At 37.3% G+C, this 13,888-nt stretch overlaps 1 protein-coding gene across 3 annotated transcripts in view; it reads right to left on the bottom strand.

Annotated features, from left to right (window-relative positions):
- LOC122806392 (forkhead box protein P4-like) overlaps nucleotides 1-13,888 on the bottom strand; it is a 1,692,547-nt gene that overhangs the window by 53,441 nt on the left and 1,625,218 nt on the right. For 2 of the 3 annotated variants that reach the window (XM_044076752.1, XM_044076753.1), the window contains exon 16: nucleotides 3,998-4,102. The exons of the other annotated variant lie outside the window; for it this stretch is intronic. In XM_044076752.1, coding sequence (XP_043932687.1) covers nucleotides 3,998-4,102 — 105 coding nt within the window. The remainder of the gene's footprint in view (nucleotides 1-3,997; nucleotides 4,103-13,888) is intronic. 3 annotated transcript variants of the gene reach the window in all.

Genomic DNA, 13,888 nt, shown 5'->3' with positions numbered 1-13,888 from the left:
GTCCATGTTAATACAGTCAACGTTGAGGATGTTTTTTGAAAGGAAGGGCAACACCACCTCATCTCTCAGATAATCTGTCTCTTCTAATTATACTGTATACCGGTGGAAGTATTCTGTTATCTTTGTTGTGTGGGTTGAGCCATGTTTCTGTAAGGAATATTAAGAGTAAGGATTCGGGAGCATACAGAGAAAGTGTTGTGTAGAGTTAGTCTAATTTGTTCAGCATACCTCCAATGTTAATGCCAAGAACTAGGTCAGCATGTTTTCTTACGGTGTTCAGGTGATGTGTGCTTGGGATTGAAGGGGATGGGGGAGAGTCTTTGGGGTGCCAGGATTTGGATGGATATCCCCACTGAGTATTAGTTGAGATGCTAGTTTAACAACCGTCATCAGGTATTTGGAAATAAATAGGTTATATTGTACACTGACATGTCCATTAGAATGGTTATGGTAAAATTTAAATGAGGCTAGATCTACAATGGAGTGACTGTACATGGCTGGTGAGATTTATTTATTTCATTTTACATTTGTTGACCGGGCTAGTCTAACTGGATATATGTCCATTTTCAGTAGAGGCCCAGGGAGGAAAGCTCCACATAAAACACACGAACAAACAGAACATTAAACTTCAGTTACAGATTACTTGTCAGACAAAACATGTGTTACATGGTAACTGAGATATGAGAGAATTCTGAGTGAGGAGGCAGAGTTTAGATTCCAGCTGAGGGAATGTTGATAGGAAGTAAGGATGGTTGCTATGGGGAGGGATAACATGAGTATGGTTAACAGGAAATGCATACTGTTTTACAGAAATAGGAAAAGTTTGGATTTGAGCTGGAGGCTATTATAAAAATGAGAAAGTTCAGCTTTAAATTAGAGGTGGTTAATTCTGCTGTTTTAGTTGGGATAGATCTACGCTAATATTTTTCAATTTCTGAAATTTCTTTGTAATTATCAGATGAGGGGTTTGATAGTTACTTAAGGGGATGTACGAAAGTGGATGTAAGCATGGGATGTGTTAGTTGGTTAGTGTGTAATTGGGATGGCAGAAAGGGGTGTGTTAATTATGTGAGGTAATTATGTGAGGTTGAGATGGTTGTGAGAGTAGTACAGGGTGTGGTTTTGTTCTTGAGATAGGATTGGTAGATGTTAGGAAAGCTGGTGGGGCTAACTTATGGTTGGATATAAATTAAATTAAAGAGGGGGTGGGAATGGGGTAGGGTAGGGGAGTGCACCTGAGTGCAGCAAAGGTGGGTGAATGGAGTGGGCTGGACCTAGACACCAATGTATCAAAGCAAAAGAAAAAACTATCAGTAGCCAGAGGCTATGCCAGGTAAGTGATAAAACAGAAAATGTATTTGTCGCTCTATCACATTCTAGTGCTCAGTGTCAGTGATCCAGCCCCACCATGTCGCTCCATCACATCCTAATTCTTAGTGCCAGTGATCCAACCCTTACCCTGTTGTGCCATCATTTCCTAGTGCTCAGTGTCAGTCATCCAGCCTTCTTCATGTCTTGGTGCTTAGTGTCAGTGATCCAGCCCTCGCCATGTCATACTTCTGAACATCTTCACTGATCCTTTTAGAAGTATGGAAACTACTTAATCTTAAAAAGGAGCCTGGAATCCAGGGAATAGCCATAGGAAAAGAAGCTGACAGAACTCTTCCACTCAAAGCACTACATCCAAACATCTATTTCAAGGGAATTCAGGCAACTAGTAGCTGCCCTCCTGCATACCTTTGCAAAGTCCACCCCCAACACCCACAATCTCATAGAACATACTCAATTAAAAATTTATCAATCTCAGCTGCACAAAGCAACAAAGAAGGTTATGCCGCGTAGACAGGGTTGGAAAAGAAACAACTGTACAACAGTAATTTGCTTTTACAGTGCACAGATTTTGGAACTTCTGCCATAAATGACCACATTTTGATTAGCAGACCTGTGTGCTAAGTCAGTAAGGGGGAACTCAGTATTATGGAAATCATTAACCAAGACCAGGGTGCCCATCTGAGGAAAGGAGGTTGGAGAATTCAATTTAAAGAAAGTCCCAAAAGAGCAGCTCTATGCACAGTGGATACAGGTCTGTCAAACACAGCACAGAATGCAAGTCAGTCAATGAAAAATTACTCATTAAAGACTGTGTAAATGATTTCAGCGCACTGAATGGGCTTTTCTAAATAATTTCATGTTGAGGGCAAAAGTCCCACCACACATGCAAACACATACAACAAATCATTTTTAACACTTGCCAAACAGACATAATTATGCCTCTAATGGAAAATCCAGCTGACTGGGTCTTCTGAATAATTCTTTAAATAAAATAATTGGTTCTACAAAGCCACTTGATACAACACTCATTCATCCAGTACTGGACTGCAGAGATCCAAAGCAAATTCTCTGTGCACAAACAGCTAATCCTATGTGGGATACCAAAACATCAGAGGAAGCAAGTGCATGTGGACACATGTGCACCCATAAACATACACACATCCCTTCTATTGGCAGTGTGCAGGAACACCATTTCACTCAATGCACGTCTTTGGGATAACAGTGGAAGTGGAGTACATGGCAATCCACTAGAGCACAGAATATGCAAACAGACCCTACGATATTGTGCATCATTCACCATATGTTTATTTGTTTTGTTTTGTTTTTTTGTTTTCACTGTTCCACAAATAAATTACTTTGCAACTGGTAACACTAGAAAAAAAGTGTTCCTCTTCAGGAATGACCAAGCAATATCGAGGAAGTGCATAATGTAGTTAAACTTAAAAACAAAATCCACACAGATTACATTAACAGAAATAAAGCTCAGATCTTAGTGCTTCCATTATTAAGCTAATTTGCAGCTCATTACTGTAGCTGTTAGTCTATAATACAGAAAGCCAGGGGAGGGCAATGGTGAAATTCTTATCCATTCCATCAATGAAATTCAATAGGCCAAACAAAATCATGAAATGTTACATAGCGGCTGTGCCAATTTTTGAAAGTATAGAGTTTTACTAGTATGCCAGTGTGTGCATACAAATATGATAACTGCATGAGTATTTCTACCATGGTAAAAACAATACCAGAAAAATATTTAAGAGGAACAACTTTCACTGGCTGCCAACACATCAGGGGGTCATACAAAAACTACAAGACTACCATTTTGTCTTCCACTTTCTGTCCACATCCAGAAAGATGACCATGCTTCTGCAGAAAAGAATTCTAGAAGACTACCAAATGTTGCTGCAAGTCTCACTAGCCATCTTACTGCACTTTGTGCACAGATTTGAATAATTTGTTGGATTCTAATATGTTGGATTCAGATCTCCCATTAATGATACATCCAAAAAGAGAGAGCAATACAAGGGTATCTTTTAACCTATTTGCCCAGTAGGGGGACTCTAAATCTTCTGCAAACAACCATTACATGCACATGCTTGAAACTATGGGAACACAAAGTATGCCTTCTTCACCATTAAAAAAGTGACCCACTGCATTGCACTGTACTATTTTCACAGGTGGAAAATAAATAAGAAAATCAATTCACTTGTATGAAACAATTACCACATCACAAAACAGTTGCCTCTTAAATAAAGAAGCTCATTTCCATATTTGTTTTAATACATGTTTTGAAATAGCAATAAACTTAGTTGTTCATTATATAATGGCTTGCGATATACGTTTTTATTTTTTTTTTCTTCCTATGTGTGCATCCATTAGATTTCAGGGGCATGTGCAGCATCAAAAAAACTGTGTACATCTCTAAGTTGCAGCAAAAATATGAGGAAGAAAAGCATAAGCCTTCAATGTTTCTAACCTCACATTTTTCTAGCATTGTTAGAGACACTGACATTGTAAAGCATTAATAGTCATTTCACTACATGTCCAGATTTGAATAAACGTATAACCTTGCCTTTAGGAATATATTTTTTGAATGAACAACTAATTCTGTTGCTTTAGAATTTACTTTAACAATGAAAGAACTTAAATTAAAGAAAAATCCTACTATAGTTGAGTTGAAAGACCCCCACGCTGGGTACGGCTCTGGGGAGCTCTGACTGCACGCCTCGATCACTCCAGGACTCATCTGTGCTGCCAGCAGGCCCTTCAACTGTCAAGATAATTGTGTTTCAAATTAAAAGGCTGCAGCAACTGGCATTTTTGACAGGACACTGAAACACAATTGGACAAAATGTATACGACATGGTACACCAAACTACATGCATCTCACCGAAACTCCCTCTGATTAAGAGCTACTTTTTCCTTCTGCTCATCAGACAGCACTTTTCATTCTCCAAATTATTTCAGTGTAACAGTTTTCATTACACATCTAACAGCCATCAGCTACTGGAGCCACACTTGTTTTCTTTTACCTGATAAATGGAACATTTTCTTCTATAGCACCCCCCCGTGTATGCCATTCAGACTCTACATTTACATGTCACTTGCTAGATACCAGTATTTACACATTACAGGAGAACCATTATTTATCGTCCTATAGGTTCCAGTTTTTGAGCTTGTAATGCATTTCTTTAATTGATTCTTACTGTAGATGACACCAAAAGGTGAGGAGATGGGTTGGAATAAAAAAAAAAACAGAAGGGACTGATTAGGTTGGCAAAATGTTAAAAATACCATCTTAAAATAAACTAGAAAAATAAAACATAGGGAAAACAAAATCCCATGTGAATTTGGGTGGGCTACTAATATTGAAAGAAAGATGTATTAGCAGTAAAGAAAAAAAATACAGGAAGATCTTGTATACTATACAGAGTGTTAGTGAGTCGAGTCTAGGACACTGTGTGTAATTCTGGTGTTTTCAACTCAGAGAGTTCAGACAGGAAGGAAACCTTTCAGTGGAAAGCAATATCAATATTTATAAATATATATCTATATACACACACACAGTGTGAGTGTGTGTGTGTGTGTGTGTGTGTGTGTGTGTGTGTGTGTGTGTGTGTGTGTGTGTGTGTGTGTGTGTGTGTGTGTGTATATATATATATATATATATATATATATATATATATATATAAATGACTTATTTATTTACATTTGGTAACCGGGTGGTGTCTGAATGGGCAAAAACAAAGCCTGCCTTCAGTGAAGACCCGGGGAGAAGAGCTCCCAAGTAAAATTACAGTATTTATAGTAAAAAATGCATGACACAGTACATAATGTTACTAAAGAAGTAAACATAATTGCATAGTACAGTAAAGTGAAGTTAATAACAGATGATGAAATCAAATCCGAAAATTAATCGAATTTAATAAAAAATCAATTAAATCAATCAAATTGAGGTTAAATAGGCAAAAATACAGGAATAGGGTACGGAGTTAGTTTAACCAGAGGAAGTACAGGATATATGGAAGAAGGCTACTTCCCCATTCCTTAGCACCCCCACTGGAGTTCCCCAAGGATCTATTCTGGGCCCCCTCCTCTTCAATATATTTGTCAATGACTTTCATAAATCTATCCCTTTTGCAAACATCATCCAATATGCAGATGATTCCACCATTATCTGCTCTGCCATCTCCCCCTCACTGCTCCAAAAACTTACTCAGCAAGCCTTTTCAATAACTGAACATTGGATGAAAATAAACCACTTAGCACTCAATGCCTCCAAAACAAAACTTATGGTATTCACCCCTTCCAAAGCTACCTCCTTCAATACCAACTCCTTCTCAATTACCAGCCTAAATAACACACCCCTAGAACTAGTCTCTGAAACTAAGCTACTAGGTGTACTAATTGACAATCGACTTAGTTACAATTCCCATCTACTACTAAATATAAAAAAACCCCATCAAAAACTAGGCATGCTCTACCGTCAGAACCAATACCTTACAAGCTCCTCCAAAATTACACTCGCTTCCTCTTTTCTCATCCCTCCCTTCTCTATGGTGCTCCATTACTGACTAATCTTCAGGCCTCCCTAAAAAGACAACTTTCTTCTTGCTATAACAAAATAGCCAAATTCGCCAACAGCCACAGGTCCTCTACCCACCATTGTTCTTCTCTTCAAAAATTAAATTGGCTTGAATTACCAAATCAGCTTACATATATTCAGCTGACTTTCGCTCATAAGCTCATTTTCAACCCTTCTCTTTGTCCCTCCCTGTCTTCTGCCTTCAAAATGCACCTACCAAACAGAGTCCTAAGGTCTAACAATCAAAACCTATTAGTAGTACACAAACCATGTCATCCCCCAGGCAAACACTTACTATCTTTTAACCTTGCCCGTCTCTGGAACTCACTTCCTCCATCCATTCGTACTATCACTAACAAATACATGTTCAAAAAATCACTTCACATATATCTAAGATCCCAATGGGATTGTTCTTGCTCCCTCCCTCATAGATCTATAACATTCCATCCCCTCACCCTTATCCTATTAAAGCTTATGTTCCTCACTATAGTTATTTAATAAAGACATTCTGTGTTTCTTCTTCAATAACTTCTCTGATGGCATATCTCAATACTGTTTATTTTTGAATGTTTCTCAAATTTATGCCTAAATGTATTAATGTTTTATCTCTACTCTGTATAACTGTCTTGTAGTTACAACATGTACCTAATTCTGCCTATATCGCAGCTTTTCTCCCCATTTTTTGAATGTTTCTCAAATTTAAGCCTAAATGTATTAATTGTTATCTCTACTCTGTATAATTATCTTGTAGTTATTGTATGTACCTAATTTTGTCTATATTGGAGCTTTTCTCCCCAGGACTCCATTGAAAACGGGTTCTTTTGGCCCAATGGACTATCCTGGTAAACCAACTGCAAATAAAAAATAAATAAATAAAAATACAGGAGCATAACCAGAGATTGGAGAAATATTTTGCAAGGAGCTGTTTGAAGTTATGAGTATTAGGAACAGATAGTAGGTGCTGGGGAAGGGAATTCCACAATTTGGCTATGGAGTGGCTGTATAAAGAATCACCATGAAAGTTGTGGGTTTTGATAACTGAGCAAGATTTTATCTGCTGACCAGAGTGAGGTAAGATTAGAATAGGGTTGAACGAGGTTGGATAGGGCTGGTTATGGATAACGGAGCTCGTTTAGGGCAAGTTTGGGAGTTCAAAACAGAGTTTTTGTAGGGTGATGCAATGGTAAGATCTGTGGGGAAAGTTAGCGGCAAATTTGTCGATTTTATTATAGCAAGCTGCTAAGTTATTCAAGTCAGATTTATGAAGGTTTGTGAAGACATGAGAACAGTAGATAAGGGTGGATAGTAGACGAGTCTTAGCAGTGGCTATCCTCGCATGATTAGATAAATATAGTTTAGCCCTATAGAGAGCACCTAATTTTGTGTGGACTTTTTTATTTTTAAAGTGATATGTCTGTCAAATTTTAGATTGCAGTCTAGGGTAACACCAAGGAGTTTAGTATGTTCGACAGGTACAACTTTTGTACCACTGGCAGCAAAGAGAGAGAGATGTGTTTGTTGTTTTTTTATTGGCAGAATTAGAAAATACCATAAATTTAGTCTTGGTAGGGTTTAAAATGAGTTGGTGGTCTGGTAGGTATTTTTCGATGTTATGTAGGGCAGTCTGAGACGTTACTTGGAGTTAATTTAAGGACAGGGCAGTGCAAATAAAGGAAGCATCATCAGCATACTGAATGATGGATGCAGGTGTAACTACAGTATAAAGATCATTAGTAAAGATAATAAAGAGAAGTGGGCCTAAGACAGAGCCTTGTGGGATGCTTAGAGTGATGGGTAAAAAGGGTGACAGCTTGTATTCCCATATGGTGGCTTGTTTATGGTTGGAGAGGTACCTGTGGAAGCAGGGTAGGGTATTGGAGCGGAAATTGAGACAGGCAAGTTTGTCCAGGAGTATTTGATGGGATACAGTGTTACAGGCTTTGACATATCAAGGAAAGTGGCAGAGACAAGGTGGTTACTGTTTTTGAGGTGGTTTACAGTACTGGTGAAACTTAGAGCGATGTTAGTACTAAGTTTGGGGCGGAAACCATGCAGAGTAGAAGACATAAGGTTATGCATTACAAGGTTGTCTAATGTCTGTTTAAGTAGGCATTTTTCTAAGATTCTGGCAAGTGGAGAAAGTATAGCTACAGGACTACAGTTAGAAAGGTCAGTAGAGGTCCCTCCTTTGTGCAGGGGTATGACCATGAGATATTTTCCAAAGCAAGGGGTCATACTGTTCAGAGATTGAGCAGGTAATAAGAATAGATATAGGATAAGCGATAGATTTAGCTGCAAGTTTAAGAAATTCACCAGGTAACTAATCTGTAGCAGCAGTACATGGTTTTATTTTAGTTAGGAGCTTTTGTATAATTAGTTTGGATTGGTTTAAGAGAGAAAGGAGTATTAGGGTCTGGGGGGAGAGGTGGTATGGAAAGTGTGGAATTGGCAGTATTGTTTACTAATGAGGTGATGAAGTGGTTATTGAACTGTGTAGCTTATACAGTCTGTAGAGCAGTTAGTTGTTGCAGCTGGAGTGGAAGGTTTTCCTGGGTTTAGAAGGAGGTTGATTGATTGCCATAATCTTTGGGGGTTGTTCTGGCATTTCAGTTGGCAAGTTTGGAAATAAGTCTTTTTGTCATGTCTAATTTGTTTTTTGGCCTGATTTCTGAGCTGTCGGTAGGCTGCATTATTGTTATTTTTGTCTTTGTGATAGCGAGTCCAGGCTTTATCCCACTGTTTAAGTAGAACAGCCTCTTTAGATAAGTAGGGAAGTTGTTTGGACTTGGAGTGAATTTTCATGAAAGGAGAAAGGTTATTTAGAATTTGCAGGAAAGCATTATTAAAGTACTGTACTGCAAGGTACAATTGTAGGGTTTTTACGGGAAACCAGTTGTACTCGGGTAATAGGGTGTTAAATGGTGAGGGGGACAACTTTTTTTTATTACGTATATATTGATATGTAATATTATTTATACTCTGTGTACATTTTCTGATAAGGTAGGTGGGGTGGTGGTCACTAAGAGAATCAGGGAGGCAACCTGTATCATAGTTATTATTGGATTTATTTGTTAAGATCCAGTCAAGTACAGAATGCTTGTTTGTGACCTTATCAATGCACGCAGATTCAGAAATATTTAGGGTAAAGGTATACAGGAAGATAGAGTTGGGTAAGGGAGTCAGAGGAACGGGTAAACCAGTCAAGATTAAAATCACCAAGTATTACAGTCTCTTGAGAAAAATTGGAGGATGCCCATTCTAGGATGTTTTCAATATGTGAGAGTTTATTAGCGGGTGGCAGATGGATGGCTATTATGATTTTTTGGTGTTGATATGTAAGCACATTGGTAAGACTTCATCTTTAAGAAGTTGAGGTGGCGAGCTGAACTGAGTTGAGGTGGCCCTTGTACATTACGGTAATACCACCATCACGTTTGGATAATCCATCCTTTCTGATAAGACTATAGTCGGGGGAAGTAATTCCTCAGTTTTTATATGTGGCTTCAGTCAAGTTTCAGTAATTATGCAATATGTAATTATATATATCTGTATGTGTGTGTGTGTGTGTGTGTGTGTGTGTATACATATATATACATATATATATATATATATATATATATATATACACACACACACACACACACACACACATATATATATATATATATATATATATATATATAAAAAAAACACATACATTTATATATATCTATATATACACACACCGACATATACACACAGATACATATACATATATATAAAACACACACATTTATAGATCTATATATACACATACCAACATACACACATATAATTATGTGTGTGTGTTTGTGTGTGTATATATATATATATATATATATATATATATATATATATTCATTTCTGAATGTCAAATTACCAAAACTTCGAATTTCATATGGTCGAGACCACATGATCAGTCTCGGAATCTCGACATTCCAAAACAAATCTAAAAAAAACTTTCGGAATCTCGACATTCCAAAACAAATCTAAAAACCTTTCTCAACATTTATGCAACTTTCACTACGTTTATGAAGCATATTCGGTGTATTATTTAGTGGTGTCATCACAGCTTTTCTGTTTTTATGTGGGATTTTATGATGCTGTGAATTGCAACAAACAGAAAAATGAATCGCATGAATATATATATATATATATATATATATATATATATATATATATATATATATATATATATATATATATATAGCTGACCCAGACAATGTGCAAAGCATTCTTGGTGTTTAAGCAGACAAGTCATACAATTAATACAGCAGTTGCTAATGTTTATTAAACACCGATCTAAAATAACTAATTTTAAATACAAGAAATGTTCATTTAGGGCCTGATTCTGAAAGTATTGCTCTTTTCTTCAAGTCTTCTGGGTTTCTAATACCATAACAGGAATGGACCCCATTCCTAAGTCAAAGTACGATTGAAGTTCATGAAATTAGTATTGTTTCAATCTTTGATGTCAGCCAGTAGTGCTCTTCGCAAAACCCACAATGTGCCCAATAATGACTCCTCCTGCAGTTCTTATGGAGTTACATGCACTGGTAACATATCTAAATAAATATGATTGTAAATTCTTTTTTATAAGACCCATTGCTCATAATACTATTGGAACTGTCTTGGTATCTTTCTTCCACATTGCTCTCGTTTCTGCCTGCAGATCCTGATATTTATGACTTTGTGCCTCTACGTATGCAAAAGGCTGTAGTCACTGGGTGTGGCAATTTCAATGATCAAAGCTACTCTTGTCTTCTTTTCTTGGACAACTACATCCGGTTTTCTAGCATCTATCTTTTGAACAGTTGGTAATGGACGGATGATCCCATGTGATGTAGACTCCTTCATTTTCTATGATGCTTTGTGGCTCATGTTTTCAGTGTTTTTCAGCCACTTCAATATGTTTGCACAATCCCCAGTGCAACAGTCTCACCACATTATTATGCCTTTCAGTATACAGTCCTTCTGCCATTAGTATGTTGCAACCAGCAACTTGCTGTGCAACTATTTCCTATGCGGTTTTGCAAAACCTTCATTTGTCTTTCTCTCCCACATGTTCAATGGACTTTATAAACCAACGTGTAATAGCCCACTACCTTGGGCCGCCAATATTAACCTTTCACCTCTTGGTCTGAATTCTCCTCTCCTTAACCATTCCTGTGTTTGTTCCTGATCAAAATGAGGTTCTTCCAGAATTTTTTTATACTTGCAACTATATTTATGCTTTTTCCACATTTCTCGCCTTCTCATCTGATCCTTCACCTTACATTCTTTCTTTTGCTTTTTGGCACATTCAGTTGCTGCCTTATTTTTATCTACTTCTGGATTGATTTCCATTCCTGCTTGATGCCGATAAGCTTCTGCTAGATTAAACAGAGAAGTCATCTAAGATTTATTCTCCTCATGTTTCAAAACGTTTGCTATGTTTGGGTCTTGTGAGGTCAGCAGATGTGTGTGGAGTCCCACGACTGCAGATCTATATATATATATATATATATATATATATATATATATATATATATATATAAAATCAGTTTCAAGGAGGCCCATCCCTCCTTTGGAATGGGGAATATATAATCTTGGTATGCACTAATTTTTATAAATCATTTGGTAAGCATGAAGCATCTTTTTTGTTTCCTATTTAATCTATCCAACATGTTTTGGGGCCAATCAATCACTCCAAAACTGTAAGTTAGGACAGCAAGAGCATATAGCTTGGATTTTGTTCCTAGATGTAAGTACTGTGATTTCAGGATTAATTGAAGTCTTCTGAAATATTCTTTACTAAGTTTTATTCACATTTGTTTGTTTTACTGTTGACCCTTCATCAATTCCCAAATATGTATACACTCCTTCTTGCTCAAGTTCTGTTATATCCCATTCTTGTTCCAAACTGATGTTTTCCTGGCATTGCAGTTTTCCTACTTTAAAGGTTGCTTTTGTACATTTATCAATATCAAATGACATCCTTATATCATCTGAAAAAATTTTGACAACTTGCAGTTGTGCTTTCAGTTCCTCATCTGATGAGCTATACAATTTTAAATCACCGACAAAGAGAAGGTGAGAAGTCTTTACACTGTTGTTTTCTAGGAGCCAGATTATAACCATGGCCTAAACTGTTGAGTAAACAGCTTAAAGGATTAAGGGCAAGGCAGAATAGTAACAGTGACAGAGAGTCATCCTGGAATATCCCCCTTAGAATTTTTATACCTGGGATAACAATTTCTCCTTTATCATGGCTTAATTGCGAAATGGTCTGCCACTGTTTCAAGGTACCTGTAATGTAACTGATCAGTGTGGGATAGATCTTACACACTTTAAGCACTCTTTTATTCATGAATGAGGGATACTATCAAATGCTTTTTTTGTAGTCAATCCATGCCATACTTAGATTCTTCCCCTTTTTACAGTTCTCCACTATGACTTTAACAACAAATGAGCCTTTGTTCCATATGACTCTCTTGTATTGCCCTTTTGTTCTACTGCCATAACTGAGTTTTCTTCTAAATGACTATAAACTCTGTTGACATAAATTCTCATGTATAGTTTATACATCGTCAGAAGGCAAGTTATTAGTCTATAGTTTTTAGGGTAGCTTGCAGGTTCACTCTTAAGTAGGAGCATTGTTTTTCCTGTTGTTAGCCAGGTTAGTGTCTGTTCAGGGTAAGCATATACATAGTTCTTACTCATGGCTAAATCTTGTTGCAAAGATGTTAATACTTTTAACCAGAAGTTAGGTACTGCATCTGGGCCTGGGGTTTTCCAAATTAGAGGCCTTTCTTAATTTTATTTCAGTCCCTCTAGCTGTTACTCCATCCCATTTCATATCCTGTACCTTTAAACTTCTTATTCTTTCTTTTACTTCTTCTATTTATTTAGCATCTTTGTTATCCATTTCTTCGTTTTTTTGGTGGTCTTTCAATTCCTTTTATCTTATTTCCCAGTTCTCTATAAAATATTTTTGGGTCATCAATAAATTGCTTATTTTGCACTTTTCCTTTATATTTATCTTCGTATCTTCTAAGTTTTTCCACCTGTGCTGAAATTTTTAGTTTATTTGCGATAGTGCATGGAGTCTGCATGTCCTCCCTGTGGTTGCGTGGGTTTCCTCCGGGTGCTCCGGTTTCCTACCACATCCCAAAGACATGCTATAGGTGGACTGGATACTCCAAATTGGCCCTAGGCATGTGTGTGTGTGTGTGTATGTGCCTTCCGTAGAAGGTTGGGCGCTGGGCTGGCAACTAGACACCGTAAAACTCCACTGCCAATCATGAGCGGATGGGTGATCCGCTGTGGCGACCCCTAACTGGGAAAAGGCTGAAAGAAGAAGATGATTTGCGATAGTGTATGACAGATCATGGTCTGTTCTAATACTGTGCATTGCTTTTATCACATCTATCTTTCTTAGCATTTTTGTTGATCTATTACCTCTTCTTTAGTCTTCTAACAGTGACACATCTCGTCTTAATTGCTTTAAAATTTTCTCTATTTGATATTTCCATGATGGTATTCGGTTTCTCTCCTTCCTTTCCCTCACTACCCTGTGTTCTTGTGGTAAAACGTTATCAGTTATTAATTTAGCTGCACAGGAATATATCCTGTTTACTTCTGTTACATTGCATGGATCTCTATCAACAGTCCTAATTATGGGTCTATATTAAATCATCTTAAGTTCTCGTGAACGAATGGCATTTCATCGAATACACTGTTTATCGATTTCTGCTCTTGTGGGGGGCTACGCCCCCCCACTAATTATATATATTAACTCTGAGATTGGACTACAGTAAGGAAGGGGCAAATTTCCCGATCCTCCCTGTATCACGATCTCAGAATGAACAGATCGGTGAACGGCATGTTTGATGTAAGAGCACTGAAAATGCCATTTGTTGAACAGTCTTTTCAATAATTTAATAGGGAGCCCTAATTACTGTGTTCATTTGT

The sequence above is a fragment of the Protopterus annectens genome, chromosome 7.part0, assembly GCF_019279795.1.
Source record: "Protopterus annectens isolate FY-2018-M chromosome 7.part0, PAN1.0, whole genome shotgun sequence".
In the NCBI taxonomy this organism is placed as follows: domain Eukaryota; kingdom Metazoa; phylum Chordata; order Ceratodontiformes; family Protopteridae; genus Protopterus; species Protopterus annectens.
This window is presented reverse-complemented; position numbering and strand designations above follow the sequence as displayed.